The sequence below is a fragment of the Bombina bombina genome, chromosome 1 (assembly GCF_027579735.1).
Source record: "Bombina bombina isolate aBomBom1 chromosome 1, aBomBom1.pri, whole genome shotgun sequence".
Lineage (NCBI taxonomy): Eukaryota > Metazoa > Chordata > Amphibia > Anura > Bombinatoridae > Bombina > Bombina bombina.
In genome coordinates, this window is record NC_069499.1 from 15,740,923 (window position 1) to 15,758,244 (window position 17,322).

Genomic DNA, 17,322 nt, shown 5'->3' on the forward strand with positions numbered 1-17,322 from the left:
TCTCTGATTACAGAGAGAAGGGCACCGAGAACCTTTGAAAAGATCCTTGGAGCTGTTGCTAGGCCAAACGGAAGGGCCACAAACTGGTAATGCTTGTCTAGAAAAGAGAATCTCAGAAACTGGTAGTTATCTGGATGAATTGGAATATGAAGATATGCATCCTGTAAATCTATTGTGGACATATAATGCCCTTGCTGAACAAAAGGCAGAATAGTCCTTATAGTTACCATTTTGAATGTTGGTATCCTTACATAACGATTCAATATTTTTAGATCCAGAACTGGTCTGAAGGAATTCTCCTTCTTTGGTACAATGAATAGATTTGCGTAAAACCCCAGACCCCGTTCCAGAACTGGAACTGGCATAATTACCCCAGCCAACTCTAGATCTGAAACACATTTCAGAAACACCTGAGCCTTCACTGGGTTTATTGGAATGCGAGAGAGAAAAAATCTTCTCGCAGACGGCCTTACCTTGAAACCTATTCTGTACCCTTGTTAAACAATGACTGTGAATCGAATTGATCCAAATATCTTTGAAAAATCGTAACCTGCCCCCTACCAGCTGTGCTGGAATGAGGGCCGCACCTTCATGTGGACTTGGGAGCTGGCTTTGACTTTCTAAAAGGCTTGGATTTATTCCAGACTGGAGAAGGTTTCCAAACGGAAACCGTTCCTTTAGGGGAAGGGTCAGGCTTCTGTTCCTTATTCTGACGAAAGGAACGAAAACGATTAGCAGCCCTGTATTTACCTTTAGATTTTTTGTCCTGAGGCAAAAAAGTTCCTTTCCCCCCAGTAACAGTTGAAATAATAGAATCCAACTGAGAACCAAATAATTTATTACCTTGGAAAGAAAGAGAAAGCAAAGTTGACTTAGAAGTCATATCTGCATTCCAAGTTTTAAGCCATGAAGCTCTTCTAGCTAAAATAGCTAAAGACATATACCTGACATCAATTCTAATGATATCAAAGATGGCATCACAAATAAAGTTATTAGCATGTTGAAGAAGTTTAACAATGCTATGAGTATTATGGTCTGACACTTGTTGCGCTAAAACCTCCAACCAGAAAGTGGAAGCAGCAACAACATCAGCCAAAGAAATAGCAGGTCTAAGAAGATTGCCTGAACATAAATAAGCTCTCCTTAGAAAGGATTCAAGCTTCCTATCTAAAGTATCTTTAAAGGAAGTACTATCCGCCATAGGAATAGTAGTACGTTTAGCAAGAGTAGAGATAGCCCCATCAACTTTAGGGATTTTGTCCCAAAACTCTAATCTATCAGATGGCACAGGGTACAATTTCTTAAACCTTTGAGAAGGAGTAAATGAAGTACCCAGATTATTCCATTCCCTAGAAATTACTTCTGAAATAGCATCAGGGACAGGAAAAACTTCTGGAATAACTATAGGAGGTTTGAAAACCGAATTTAAACGCTTAGTAGATTTAGTATCAAGAGGACTAGACTCCTCCATATCTAATGCGATTAACACTTCTTTAAGTAAAGAACGAATATATTCCATTTTAAATAAATATGAAGATTTATCAGTGTCAATATCTGAGACAGAATCTTCTGAACCAGATAAATCCTCATCAGAAACAGACAAGTCAGAATGATGACGGTCACTTAAAAATTCATCTGAAATATGAGAAGTTTTAAAAGACCTTTTACGTTTACTGGAAGGAGGAATAACAGACAGAGCCTTCCTAATAGATTTAGAAACAAATTCTTTTACATTAACAGGAACATCCTGAGCATTAGATGTTGAGGGAACAACAACAGGTAATGGATTATTACTAATGGAAATACTATCTGCATTAGCAAGTTTATCATGACATTCATCACAAACTACAGCCGTAGGAACAGTTACCACAAGTTTACAACAAATGCACTTAACTTTGGTAGAACCAGCATCAGGCAGCATCTTTCCAGAAGATTCTGATCCAGGGTCAAGTTGAGACATCTTGCAATATGTAATAGAAAAAACAACATATAAAGCAAAATTATCAAATTCCTTAAATGACAGTTTCAGGAATGGGAAAAATGCCAATGAACAAGCCTCTAGCAACCAGAAGCAATGAAAAATAAGACTGAAATAATGTGAAAAAAAGGTGGAGACAAGAATGACGCCCACATTTTTTGGCGCCAAAAATGACGCCCACATTATTGGCGCTAAGTACAACGCCTATATTTTTTGGCGCCAAGTATGACGCCACATCCGGTGACGCCGAAAAAAATAAATAAATAAAAAATAACGCCCACATTTTTGGCACAAAAAAACGTCTGAACACAAAAAACGTCAAAAAAATGACACAACCACGAACAACTTCCGGCGTCAATTAGGGCGCCGGAAATGACAAAATTTTTGCGCCAAAAAAGTCAGCGCCAAAAATGACACAATAAATTGAAGCATTTTCAACCCCCGCGAGCCTAACAGCCCACAGGGAAAAAAGTCAATTGAAAAACTTTTAAGGTAAGAAAAAATAATCATTCATATGCATTATCCCAAATAATGAAACTGTCTGAAATAAGGAATACTGATTACCCTGAATCATGGCAAATATAAGTTTAAACACATATATTTAGAACTTTATAAATAAAGTGCCCAACCATAGCTTAAGAGTGTCATAATAAAATAAGACTTAATTACCCCAAGACACTCATCTACATATAGTAGATAGCCAAACCAGTACTGAAACAAAAATCAGTAGAGGTAATGGTATATTAGAGTATATCGTCGATCTGAAAAGGGAGGTAGGAGAAGAAATCTCTACGACCGATAACAGAGAACCTATGAAATAGATCCCGTAGAAGGAGGCCATGGTATTCAAATAGGCAATACTCTCTTCACATCCCTCTGACATTCACTGCACTCTGAGAGGAAAACCGGGCTCCAGCCTGCTGCGAAGCGCATATCAACGAAGAATCTAGCACAAACTTACTTCACCACCTCCACGGGAGGCAAAGTTTGTAAAACTGAATTGTGGGTGTGGTAAGGGGTGTATTTATAGGCATTTTGAGGTTTGGGTAACTTTGCCCCTCCTGGTAGGAATGTATATCCCATACGTCACTAGCTCATGGACTCTTGCTAATTACATGAAAGAAATTGCATTCTCTTTCTAAATCATAAAAGAAAAAATGTGGGTGGCATGTCCCTTTAACTGACTCAAACAGTAAAATTCCACACAGTTTTCAAACACTTTAGCGAGTCACTATATAGTTTATTGTAAACAGGCTTAAAAGGTTCCAATCATTGTGCACGCAGCACAGACCCTATTGCAGCAGATTATTAATGCCAAAAAAACTTAAATGTGCAATATGTAAATTGCATAATTAAAAATAACCACATTACTGCATAAACAATACAAATAATATTACTTGCAGTGCAGAACCATAACGAGACGACTTCCCTATCATCTGACACTGCTCCGAGAAAAAAAAACAGAACGGAGTAGTCAGTCACATGATCGGCTGAGCGAACTGCGCCATCAAGTAAAAGTGCGCGCTCAAGCCGATAGAATAGAAGACAACAGCCCTCAATACTTCAGATACTGTCTGGCTGTTAGACACTTGAGCCCCTGCTGCTCCGTAGCATTTAGTTATGTTGGGCAGTGCTGTGGGACTGGTTCTCAACCACAAAGCCACCTAGCCAGTAAAGGCTTTGTTATAAACTATGAAGACAAGCCCCACATAGAAAAAATAAAAATGCCCTGAGTACTCATAAGAGCAATTTTACACAAAACACCCAAAATTACGGAGCCACAGGTTAACTCCATATAAAGAGAGATTAACCCCTTGTCTCAATCACATACCACAAGTGCCTGCACCCTGCCTTAAGTTAATCCTATACTCAGGATTTAGTCCCAAGAATACTGCAGAGGGCCTTCTATTAACCCCTTTAGTGCCAATCTCCCCACCTGGAAGATAAACAGCACTTACCTGCATCTAGCCGTCCGGCAGGAGGACAGTTTACTAGGTATGAGAGGATGCCGCTCCTCACAGAGACCCGTAGAAGAAAGAAAGAAAGAGAGTAAACCTACTCTGGCTTTCTATACCATGGGCAGCAAATATGTTAGGAAAACGCAGCAAGGCCCACCTTACAAGTTCCTAACTGCTTTAAAGCCACCACTGCCCTACTGGAGAGACTAACGTGGAGTACGGCTACACCCAGACTTGAGGAGAAAGATCAGAGCAAACCTACTCCGGCTTTTAAAATAATAAAATCTTGATTGAAGTGAAATAATCAGACACCAGAAACTTCACCTCCTCCGTGCACCGAAGGCAAAGAGAATGACTGGGGTTTGTGGGTGATACTTAACAGCTTTGCTGTGGTGCGCTTTGCCTCCTCCTGCTGGCCAAGAGTGGTATTCACAACAGTAATTGATGATCCAGTGGACTCACCATATCTTAGAAAATGGGTTTTTCCCACTCCTGTAACTGAATTAGTTAAAAATGAATGGATTTTCCACTTTCACATACAGGAGCGGACTCACAATACATGAAAAAGCAAAAATTTATATTCAAAAATAGTTACAGCCGCCAGGAAAAAAGAAATTATGAACAAATTGTTTCTTTATGGGTTTTTTTTTTTAAAGATTGGTTGGCAAATAATACTTTTAAAGTCACTTAATACAAAGGTGAATTAATTCAGTTTGTGCCATATATATATATATATATATATATATACACATATACACACACACGTGTATATATGTCTCTCTCTCTCTCTCCATACACACGCACACACATACAGAGGGCTACCTGCTACTATCTGGGGCCACATTACATCATATTTACTCTAACACCTCAGCTTGATATTACAGATACACATGTGCTGCTATTACTGTATTTAAAGGGACATTATACACTCATTTTTTCTTTGCATAAATGTTTTGTAGATGATCTATTTATATAGCCCATAAAGTTTTTTATTTAAAATAAATGTATAGTTTTGCTTATTTTTAAATAACATTGCTCTGATTTTCAGACTCCTAACCAAGCCCCAAAGTTTTATGTGAATACCGTCAGCTACCTTCTCCAGCTTGTTCCTGTTTGTGTAAAGGGTCTTTTCATATGCAAAAGAAGGGGGAGGGGGGAGTGTCTTATTTCCCACTTGCAGTGGGCTTTCCGGCTACCTTTTCAACAGAGCTAAACTGACAGCTTCGAAGTAAGTTTTTAAACAGTTTTATACTGGATTTTTATATCAGTATCTGTGCATCTTATTCTTTATAGTAGTGTCTATTAAATGCAGTTATATGACAATTAGTATATACTGTATATTTATATCAGTACTGTACATATTCTTTATAGTAGTGTATATTACATGCAGTTATATGTATATTATCCCTTTAACTGTGTGGGCTGTGCAGATTTACATTGTTTGGTACAAAAATATGTGCTAATTATTTTATAAATATTAACGCAACACACAAAGAATAAAAAACACATTTAACCCCTTTGGCTACCAAAGAGCATTTGCAGCCGATGGGTTAAAACAATGACACAGGTAATGAGGGGGGTGACCCCACAAGTTTCACTGCAGAAGTAGAAGCATGAAAATGTACAAAATTATAAATAAAGAAAAAAGAGTAATGCACCTGAGAAGCGTTTGTTCGTTGTAGTGATCGCTTAATTATCTGCATTAAAATAAAACAAGAAATGAGTCGATGAAAACACAAAAAAGGATGTTTTACGTAACTTTAAAAAAAAGTGAAGAACTGCAGCAGCTGCGGCTTAAAGGGATATTAAATGTACAATTATTTCCCATAAACATAGTAACAAATGACTGTTTGCTTTAAAATGAAATCTGCTGTTTGCACTTATTCTGTTGCCTGTAAAGAGGGTGTACATCATGAATACTTAAGAATGCAGCAGTTCCTGGCACAGTGAGTGATTATAGCAGTGCACAAGCTCATTACATCCGGGCTCAGACTGACCACAGCAATGCAGTGATTAATTGCCGATACATGCACTGTCCATAAATGACTTTAATATCCCTTTAATAATCTTCCACAGCAGCTAGCAGCCATATGACAAGAAATGTGACCTTGAAGTGGTTTAAATGAAAATCCTGAGTATAAAATAGAGCGGCCAGCCAGGCCACGCGCAGCTACTCCCTGAGCGGCCAGCCAGGCCACGCGCAGCTACTCCCTGAGCGGCCAGCCAGGCCACGCGCAGCTACTCCCTGAGCGGCCAGCCAGGCCACGCGCAGCTACTCCCTGAGCGGCCAGCCAGGCCACGCGCAGCTACTCCCTGAGCGGCCAGCCAGGCCACGCGCAGCTAATAGACTCAATATGCAAAGGCGAGAGGATAGCTTGAAAAAAGTTATATCACACTTTTTTTTTTTTTTAAATAAAGTTCACTTGTTTATGGATTTACTGCACTTTTTAAAGGATAAGATATTAACAAATAATTTTACATAATCTAAATCAATTTTCAGTCTTCACTTCACATTACAGTGTCTCCTGAACAATGAGTAACCGCATTTTGTCATTACTGGCATTTCCCCCATTAAAATGATCCCTCTCATAAGGGCACGGGTGATAAAAGCAATGTGCAGTGCTTAAAGGGACATAAAACTATAATGTGGTCATTAAAATCAGTTGCAGCAATCCCAAGCTAAACACAGCTGGTGAAAGGAGGCGGCGCAGCTGCACATTGCGCTTACCCCGACTGGCTCAGGCTCCACATATTGCTGCTCTATTTAAAGGGATAGAAAGGTCAAAATTGCAATGAGCACCAGGGCTTTTCAGTTTTGAATAGAAACATTTTTGTAATATTCTTCCACAAGCAAAAATTATTCTAGTGAAAGCTATTCCTGTTTTTAAGAGGCATGCACACATATGCTGTGAATACGCTGTGCACCAGAGGCATGCGCACATATGTGGTGAATACACTGTGCACCAGAGGCATACGCACATATGCTGCAAATACACTGTGCACCAGAGGCATGCACACATATGCTGCAAATACGCTGTGCACCAGAGGCATGCACACATATGCTGCAAATACGCTGTGCACCAGAGGCATGCACACATATGCTGTAAATACACTGTGCACCAGAGACATACGCACATATGCCGAGAATACACTGTGCACCAGAGGCATACGCACATATGCCGAGAATACACTGTGCACCAGAGGCATACGCACATATGCTGTGAATACACTGTGCACCAGAGGCATGCGCACATATGCTGTGAATACGCTGTGCACCAGAGGCATGGGCACATATGCTGTGAATACGCTGTGCACCAGAGGCATGCGCACATATGCTGTGAATACGCTGTGCACCAGAGGCATGCGCACATATGCTGTGAATACGCTGTGCACCAGAGGCATGCAGCTGTGCACCAGAGGCATGCAGCTGTGCACCAGAGGCATGCGCACATATGCTGTGAATACACTGTGCACCAGAAGCATGCGCACATATGCTGAGAATACACTGCACCAGAGGCATGAGCACATATGGTGTGAATACGCTGTGCACCAGAAGCATGAGCACATATGGTGTGAATACACTGTGCACCAGAGGGATGCGCACATATGGTGTGAATACGCTGTGCACCAGAGGCATGCGCACATATGCTGAGAATACACTGTGCACCAGAGGCATGCAGCTGTGCACCAGAGGCATGAGCACATATGCTGTGAATACACTGTGCACCAGAGGCATATGCACATATGCTGTGAATACACTGTGCACCAGAGGCATGCGCACATATGCTGTGAATACACTGTGCACCAGAGGCATGCACACATATGCTGTGAATACACTGTGCGCCAGAGGCATGCGCACATTTGCTGAGAATACACTGTGCACCAGAGGCATGCGCACATATGCTGTGAATACGCTGTGCACCAGAGGCATGCAGCTGTGCACCAGAGGCATGCGCACATATGCTGAGAATAAACTGTGCACCAGAGGCATGCGCACATATGCTGTGAATACGCTGTGCACCAGAGGCATGCCCACATATGCTGAGAATACACTGTGCACCAGAGGCATGCAGCTGTGCACCAGAGGCATGAGCACATATGCTGTGAATACACTGTGCACCAGAGGCATGCAGCTGTGCACCAGAGGCATGCGCACATATGCTGTGAATACACTGTGCACCAGAGGCATGCGCACATATGCTGTGAATACACTGTGCACCAGAGGCATGCGCACATATGCTGTGAATACACTGTGCACCAGAGGCATGCGCACATATGGTGTGAATACTCTGTGCACCAGAGGCATGCGCACATATGCTGAGAATACACTGTGCACCAGAGGCATACGCACATATGCTGTGAATACGCTGTGCACCAGAGGCATGCGCACATATGCTGAGAATACGCTGTGCACCAGAGGCATGCGCACATATGCTGAGAATACACTGTGCACCAGAGGCATGAGCACATATGATGTGAATACACTGTGCACCAGAGGCATACGCACATATGCTGAGAATACACTGTGCACCAGAGGCATACGCACATATGCTGAGAATACACTGTGCACCAGAGGCATGCGCACATATGCTGTGAATACACTGTGCACCAGAGGCATGCGCACATATGCTGTGAATACACTGTGCACCAGAGGCATGCGCACATATGCTGTGAATACACTGTGCACCAGAGGCATGCGCACATATGGTGTGAATACTCTGTGCACCAGAGGCATGCGCACATATGCTGAGAATACACTGTGCACCAGAGGCATACGCACATATGCTGTGAATACGCTGTGCACCAGAGGCATGCGCACATATGCTGAGAATACGCTGTGCACCAGAGGCATGCGCACATATGCTGAGAATACACTGTGCACCAGAGGCATGAGCACATATGATGTGAATACACTGTGCACCAGAGGCATACGCACATATGCTGAGAATACACTGTGCACCAGAGGCATACGCACATATGCTGAGAATACACTGTGCACCAGAGGCATGCGCACATATGCTGTGAATACGCTGTGCACCAGAGGCATGCGCACATATGCTGAGAATACACTGTGCACCAGAGGCATACGCACATATGCTGAGAATACACTGTGCACCAGAGGCATACGCACATATGCTGAGAATACACTGTGCACCAGAGGCATGCGCACATATGCTGTGAATACGCTGTGCACCAGAGGCATGCGCACATATGATGTGAATACACTGTGCACCAGAGGCATACACACATATGCTGAGAATACACTGTGCACCAGAGGCATACGCACATATGCTGAGAATACACTGTGCACCAGAGGCATGCGCACATATGCTGTGAATACACTGTGCACCAGAGGCATACGCACATATGCTGAGAATACACTGTGCACCAGAGGCATACGCACATATGCTGAGAATACACTGTGCACCAGAGGCATGCGCACATATGCTGTGAATACACTGTGCACCAGAGGCATACGCACATATGCTGAGAATACACTGTGCACCAGAGGCATGCGCACATATGCTGTGAATACACTGTGCACCAGAGGCATACGCACATATGCTGAGAATACACTGTGCACCAGAGGCATGCGCACATATGCTGTGAATACACTGTGCACCAGAGGCATACGCACATATGCTGTGAATACACTGTGCACCAGAGGCATACGCACATATGCTGAGAATACACTGTGCACCAGAGGCATGCGCACATATGCTGAGAATACACTGTGCACCAGTATTTAAGCAGTACAGGTGCAAATCCCCAAATCCGGAATTCCAAAATCCAAACTTATTAATTAGTAATTTTTGATAATTTTATTTTTAAACAAATATTTTTCCCGCCTGTAAGTCACAATCTTCTCTGCCTGCGACTTTGGTGTTTTTAGTCTATATTTATGCTGTGTATACAGAAGTATTAAAATGATATAAAACTATAAATATTACTGTCTGATTACTGTGTATACAGAAGTATTAAAATGATATAAAACTATAAATATTACTGTCTGATTACTGTACTGATCTGGGGGTGCTGTGTATACAGAAGTAATAAAATGATATAAAACTATAAATATTACCTGCCTGATTACTGTACTGATCTGGGGGTGCTGTGTATACAGAAGTATTAAAATGATATAAAACTATAAATATTACTGTCTGATTACTGTACTGATCTGGGGGTGCTGTGTATACAGAAGTAATAAAATGATATAAAACTATAAATATTACCTGTCTGATTACTGTACTGATCTGAGGGTGCTGTGTATACAGAAGTAATAAAATGATATAAAACTATAAATATTACTGTCTGATTACTGTACTGATCTGGGGGTGCTGTGTATACAGAAGTAATAAAATGATATAAAACTATAAATATTACCTGTCTGATTACTGTACTGATCTGAGGGTGCTGTGTATACAGAAGTAATAAAATTATATAAAACTATAAATATTACTGTCTGATTACTGTACTGATCTGGGGGTGCTGTGTATACAGAAGTAATAAAATGATATAAAACTATAAATATTACTGTCTGATTACTGTGTATACAGAAGTATTAAAATTATATAAAACTATAAATATTACCTGCCTGATTACTGTACTGATCTGAGGGTGATGTGTATACAGAAGTAATAAAATGATATAAAACTATAAATATTACTGTACTGATCTGAGGGTGCTGTGTATACAGAAGTATTAAAATGATATAAAACTATAAATATTACTGTACTGATCTGGGGGTGCTGTGTATACAGAAGTATTAAAATGATATAAAACTATAAATATTACTGTACTGATCTGAGGGTGCTGTGTATACAGAAGTAATAAAATTATATAAAACTATAAATATTACCTGTCTGATTACTGTACTGATCTGGGGGTGCTGTGTATACAGAAGTAATAAAATGATATAAAACTATAAATATTACCTGTCTGATTACTGTACTGATCTGGGGGTGCTGTGTATACAGAAGTAATAAAATGATATAAAACTATAAATATTACCTGCCTGATTACTGTACTGATCTGAGGGTGCTGTGTATACAGAAGTAATAAAATGATATAAAACTATAAATATTACCTGCCTGATTACTGTACTGATCTGAGGGTGCTGTGTATACAGAAGTAATCAAATGATATAAAACTATAAATATTACTGTCTGATTACTGTACTGATCTGGGGGTGCTGTGTATACAGAAGTAATAAAATGATATAAAACTATAAATATTACTGTCTGATTACTGTACTGATCTGGGGGTGCTGTGTATACAGAAGTAATAAAATGATATAAAACTATAAATATTACCTGCCTGATTACTGTACTGATCTGAGGGTGCTGTGTATACAGAAGTAATAAAATGATATAAAACTATAAATATTACTGTCTGATTACTGTACTGATCTGGGGGTGCTGTGTATACAGAAGTAATAAAATGATATAAAACTATAAATATTACTGTCTGATTACTGTACTGATCTGAGGGTGCTGTGTATACAGAAGTAATAAAATGATATAAAACTATAAATATTACTGCCTGATTACTGTACTGTTTGAGGGTGCTGTGTATACAGAAGTAATAAAATGATATAAAACTATAAATATTACCTGCCTGATTACTGTACTGATCTGAGGGTGATGTGTATACAGAAGTAAAAAAAATGATATAAAACTATAAATATTACCTGCCTGATTACTGTACTGATCTGAGGGTGCTGTGTATACAGAAGTAATAAAATGATATAAAACTATAAATATTACTGTCTGATTACTGTACTGATCTGAGGGTGATGTGTATACAGAAGTATTAAAATTATATAAAACTATAAATATTACTGTCTGATTACTGTACTGATCTGAGGGTGCTGTGTATACAGAAGTAATAAAATGATATAAAACTATAAATATTACTGTCTGATTACTGTGTATACAGAAGTAATAAAATGATATAAAACTATAAATATTACTGCCTGATTACTGTACTGTTTGAGGGTGCTGTGTATACAGAAGTAATAAAATGATATAAAACTATAAATATTACCTGCCTGATTACTGTACTGATCTGAGGGTGATGTGTATACAGAAGTAAAAAAAATGATATAAAACTATAAATATTACCTGCCTGATTACTGTACTGATCTGAGGGTGCTGTGTATACAGAAGTAATAAAATGATATAAAACTATAAATATTACCTGCCTGATTACTGTACTGATCTGAGGGTGCTGTGTATACAGAAGTAATAAAATGATATAAAACTATAAATATTACCTGCCTGATTACTGTACTGATCTGGGGGTGCTGTGTATACAGAAGTAATAAAATGATATAAAACTATAAATATTACCTGCCTGACTACTGTACTGATCTGGGGGTGCTGTGTATACAGAAGTATTAAAATTATATAAAACTATAAATATTACTGTCTGATTACTGTACTGATCTGAGGGTGATGTGTATACAGAAGTAATAAAATGATATAAAACTATAAATATTACTGTACTGATCTGAGGGTGATGTGTATACAGAAGTAATAAAATGATATAAAACTATAAATATTACTGTCTGATTACTGTACTGATCTGAGGGTGATGTGTATACAGAAGTAATAAAATGATATAAAACTATAAATATTACTGTCTGATTACTGTACTGATCTGGGGGTGCTGTGTATACAGAAGTAATAAAATGATACAAAACTATAAATATTACTGTGTATACAGAAGTATTAAAATGATATAAAACTATAAATATTACTGTCTGATTACTGTACTGATCTGAGGGTGCTGTGTATACAGAAGTAATAAAATGATATAAAACTATAAATATTACTGTCTGATTACTGTACTGATCTGAGGGTGCTGTGTATACAGAAGTAATAAAATGATATAAAACTATAAATATTACCTGTCTGATTACTGTACTGATCTGAGGGTGATGTGTATACAGAAGTAATAAAATGATATAAAACTATAAATATTACTGTCTGATTACTGTACTGATCTGGGGGTGCTGTGTATACAGAAGTAATAAAATGATATAAAACTATAAATATTACTGTACTGATCTGAGGGTGCTGTGTATACAGAAGTAATAAAATTATATAAAACTATAAATATTACTGTCTGATTACTGTACTGATCTGAGGGTGCTGTGTATACAGAAGTATTAAAATGATATAAAACTATAAATATTACTGTCTGATTACTGTACTGATCTGGGGGTGCTGTGTATACAGAAGTAATAAAATGATATAAAACTATAAATATTACCTGCCTGATTACTGTACTGATCTGGGGGTGCTGTGTATACAGAAGTAATAAAATGATATAAAACTATAAATATTACTGTCTGATTACTGTACTGATCTGAGGGTGCTGTGTATACAGAAGTAATAAAATGATATAAAACTATAAATATTACTGTCTGATTACTGTACTGATCTGGGGGTGCTGTGTATACAGAAGTAATAAAATGATATAAAACTATAAATATTACTGTCTGATTACTGTACTGATCTGGGGGTGCTGTGTATACAGAAGTAATAAAATGATATAAAACTACCTTTAGTAAATAAACTGTATGATGACATAAGTTATTGTTATTTACACCGTGTCCCATCCCACAGATGCAAATATTCCAAAATCCAAACCTTTTCCTGTCCCCAGCAGTTTGGATAAAGGGTTTTGTTCCAGTAATAATGTTTACTAGAAGTATATTTTGTATAAATGATTCTACTTAAAGGGATATGAAACTAAAACTTTCTAATGTACTCCTATTATCAATTTTCCTTTGTTCTCCTGGTATCTTTATTTGAAAAAGCAAGAATGTAAATTTAGGAGCCGGCCCATTTTTAGTTCAGCAACTGGGTAGTGCTTGCTGATTGGTGGATAAATGTAGCGCTACCCAGGGTTATGAACCAAAAATGGTCCAGCTCCTAAATTTACATTATTGTTTTTTCAAATAAAGATACCAAGAGAACAAAGAAAAATTGCTAATAGGAGTAAATTAGAAAGTTGCTTAAAATTGCTGCTCTATCTGAATCATGAAAGAAAAAATTATGGACTTCATATCCCTTTTAAACTGAAATACACCTGTGCATATGTTAATTTTTACCTTTCTGTCCCTTTAACTTTAGCATTTTTAGGGTTTAACACAGTTCTAAAGAGCAATGACAAGATGCGGTGCCAGAGCATGGTATTATTGCAGATTTATGTCAGTAGCACATGACACAGATAGTGATAAACAGAGCAGGGTACGGCCCCCGGCCTCTCGTGATGCGTTTTGTTTCACATTACAGAGATCTGATATTACAGTGACGCATGCGCATTAATAGCGGTACCTCCTCTCGAGCAGAAATAGTGGATGCCGGAGTGTTGGGCACAGAACTGGCCGATGTGCTTTGTCCGTTCCCTGACGAGCTCACAGAGTCTCCATCTCCGGCCACGTCATGAATCTCCCTCGCCAGGCTCGCCACATCTTTCACCAGAGTTTGGCTCAGTCTATGAGGAAACATCACAACACTTTAGTCTCCTGTGCTTTGTTATACGGTGGAAATTATTAAGTTTCACTCTGCGAGGGGATGAAATTGCTTTAGCGCTGCACCTGGCGTCTGATCTGCTAGGACTACAACCTGTCTGAGACCCAAGCCAATACTTGGCACAATACAAATAGTAAGCTCAGGTGCACGTGTTAAAACCTTGTTTGCAGAAATTGTTTTTAAATGGCCAAACTCGCTCCCACAATTGTGTCATTTGGAGAAGCCAATCAGAACTGGTTACTGGAGTAGTCGCAGCCACTATCATTATGTTTTGCTCTGATCTCTGCTGAGGAACAGTTATTATAGCAGGTTAGGCTTGTGATGTCTGCAGTGTGCACTTCCTTATCACCTCTACTGAGGTCAGGGAAAGATATGTAGCAGGTTAGCCTTGTGATATCTGCAGTGTGCACTTCAGTGTCCCTAACTGACCTCAGCAGAGGTGATAAGATAGATATGTAGCAGGTTAGCCTTGTGATGTCTGCAGTGTACACTTCCTTATCTTATCACCTCTGCTAAGCTCCGTTAAGGACAGATATGTAGCAGGGTTAGGCTTGTGATGTCTGCAGTGTACACTTCCTTATCTGATAACCTCTGCTGAGGTCAGTTAGGGACATATATGTAGCAGGGTTAGGCTTGTGATGTCTGCAGTGTACACTTCCTTATCTGATAACCTCTGCTGAGGTCAGTTAGGGACAGATATGAAGCTGGGTCAGGTCTGTGAATTTATTTACAGAAAAGGGAGCAAAACAAATATTGCACAGTACCAGTGAGGGGTATTTATCATTGTTAATCAACCGGCAGTGACAGACACAGGATTGCTATATAAATAAGGGGTCTGAAGTTGTTTATGTATTATAGGTACAGAGGACACCACACCCACTGCTTACGTTTCTAAGAAGTGGTCAGCGAATAACCACCTAGGCATGTGACCTTTCCTTTGCCAGAGTGGCCTCTCTTATTTTGGGGTGCCAGGATCCATTTTAAAGCTCAGAACCCTGTAAAAGGCACCAAGTACAGTGATGATTGACATTTCTATAGCATCATCTGCTAGCTAAAAGGGATACGAGACCCTCATTAGAAAAGCAAAATTTATGTTAACCTAAAAATTTTAAAAAATGTCATGGTGGCGAGAGTCCACAATCCATTACTCCTGGGAATTACGCTTCCTTACAACCAGGAGGAGGCAAAGATTCCCAAACCCCAAGAGCACTATAAAACCCCTCCCACCTCATCAGTACCTGTCTAACATATAGCCACGCAAGTGAGGTAAAAACAAACAGGGTGGGGTCTCATGGACTCACCACCATGAACAAAATTAGTTTATTAGGTAAGCATAAATTATGTTTCCTTTCATAAAGGTGGTGAGAGTCCACAATCCATTACTCCTGGGAACGAATACCCAAGCTGTGGTAATTCAAGCTGTGGTAATTCGTTTCGGTGGAGGCTGACCCCCTCCAAGTAAGCCTTGTGAATCAAAAGTTTCAACCAAGAGGCCAAAGAAACAACAGAAATCCTTTCCTAGAACCAGAGAAGTTAAACTAGAAGTTTGTCTGAAATCCTTAGTAGCATCAACATAATACTTTAATGCTTTAACATCCAAAATATGCAAAGATCTCTCTGAAGCATTATTGGGATTAGGACACTAAGAAGGGACAACACTTTCCCTACTGATATTGCCTGAAGAAACAACTTAAGGCAATAAATCAAAATGTATTCCTTAAGATAGTCTTATCCTGATATAAGGAGGTTACCAAGAAAAATATACAATTCAGAAACAAAACCTTCAAAGAAACAAGCTTAATATCCACTTTATGCATAGGCTCAAAAGGAGGAGCCTGCAAAACCTTTAACACCAAGTTGAGACTCCAGGGAGGTAAAATTGGCTTGATCACAGGCCAAAGCCTGAGCAAAACCATGCATATCATGTTTTTTTTTTTATAATTTCAGAGAATTGGAAAATAGGCCCTTATCGAAACCATCCTGTAAGAACTGCAAAACTCTAGGAATTCTAAAAGAATGCTAGGAAAAGCTATGATCTATACACAAAGAAATAAAAGCCTTCCAAACCTTATAATAAATCTTCCTAGTCACAGCCTTACGAGCCTGGATTAAAGTTTCAATGGCAGATTCTGAGAAACCTCTATGTTTAAGAACGAACAGTTCAATTTCCAAGCCAACAAGGTTTTATGATTTGAGATCCCGATGGAAAAACAGACCTTGAAACCAAAGGTCTGGTCAAAACAGAAGAGGTCAAGGAGGACAACTGGACATCTAAACCAGATCTGCATACCAAATGTTGCAAGACCAAGCTGGGGCAATCAGGATTACTGATATTTGTCAAGTTTATCTTGGAAATCACACTGGGAAAAAGAACCAAAAGGAGGAAATAGATAAGCAAGCTGACATGACCAATGAGCTACTAGTGTATACACAAACTCTGCCTGAGGGTGCCTGGACCTCACAAAGTACCTTGATGTTCAAATGAGAAGCCATCAGATCTATCTTTGGGAAACCCCAAAGATCCACAATCTGATTGAACACATCCTGGTGAAGAGACCATTGCCCTGGATGCAGAGACTGGTGAATAAGAAAATCTGCTTCCCAGTTGTTCACTCCTGGAATATGAACTGCAGAGACTAGACAGGAATTGACTTCTGCCCATAAAAGAATTCGAGACACTTCCATCATGACTAGGAAACTGTGGGTTACCCCCTGATGATTGAAATAAGCCACTGCTGTGACATTGTCTGATTGAAAGCGTAGATGAGACTCCCTTTTTAACAGAGGACAGGTCAGAAGAGCCCTGAAAATAGCACTGAGTTCAAGAACATTTATTGGCAAC

The 17,322-nt window shown here is 39.3% G+C and overlaps 1 protein-coding gene across 1 annotated transcript in view; it reads right to left on the reverse strand.

The window, feature by feature from the left end:
- CEP170B (centrosomal protein 170B) overlaps positions 1-17,322 on the reverse strand; it is a 325,448-nt gene that overhangs the window by 82,452 nt on the left and 225,674 nt on the right. The window contains exons 14-15 of the mRNA XM_053697256.1: positions 14,283-14,442; positions 5,595-5,633 (exon numbers count right to left, since the gene is read on the reverse strand). Of these exons, the coding sequence (XP_053553231.1) occupies positions 5,595-5,633; positions 14,283-14,442 (199 nt within the window). The remainder of the gene's footprint in view (positions 1-5,594; positions 5,634-14,282; positions 14,443-17,322) is intronic.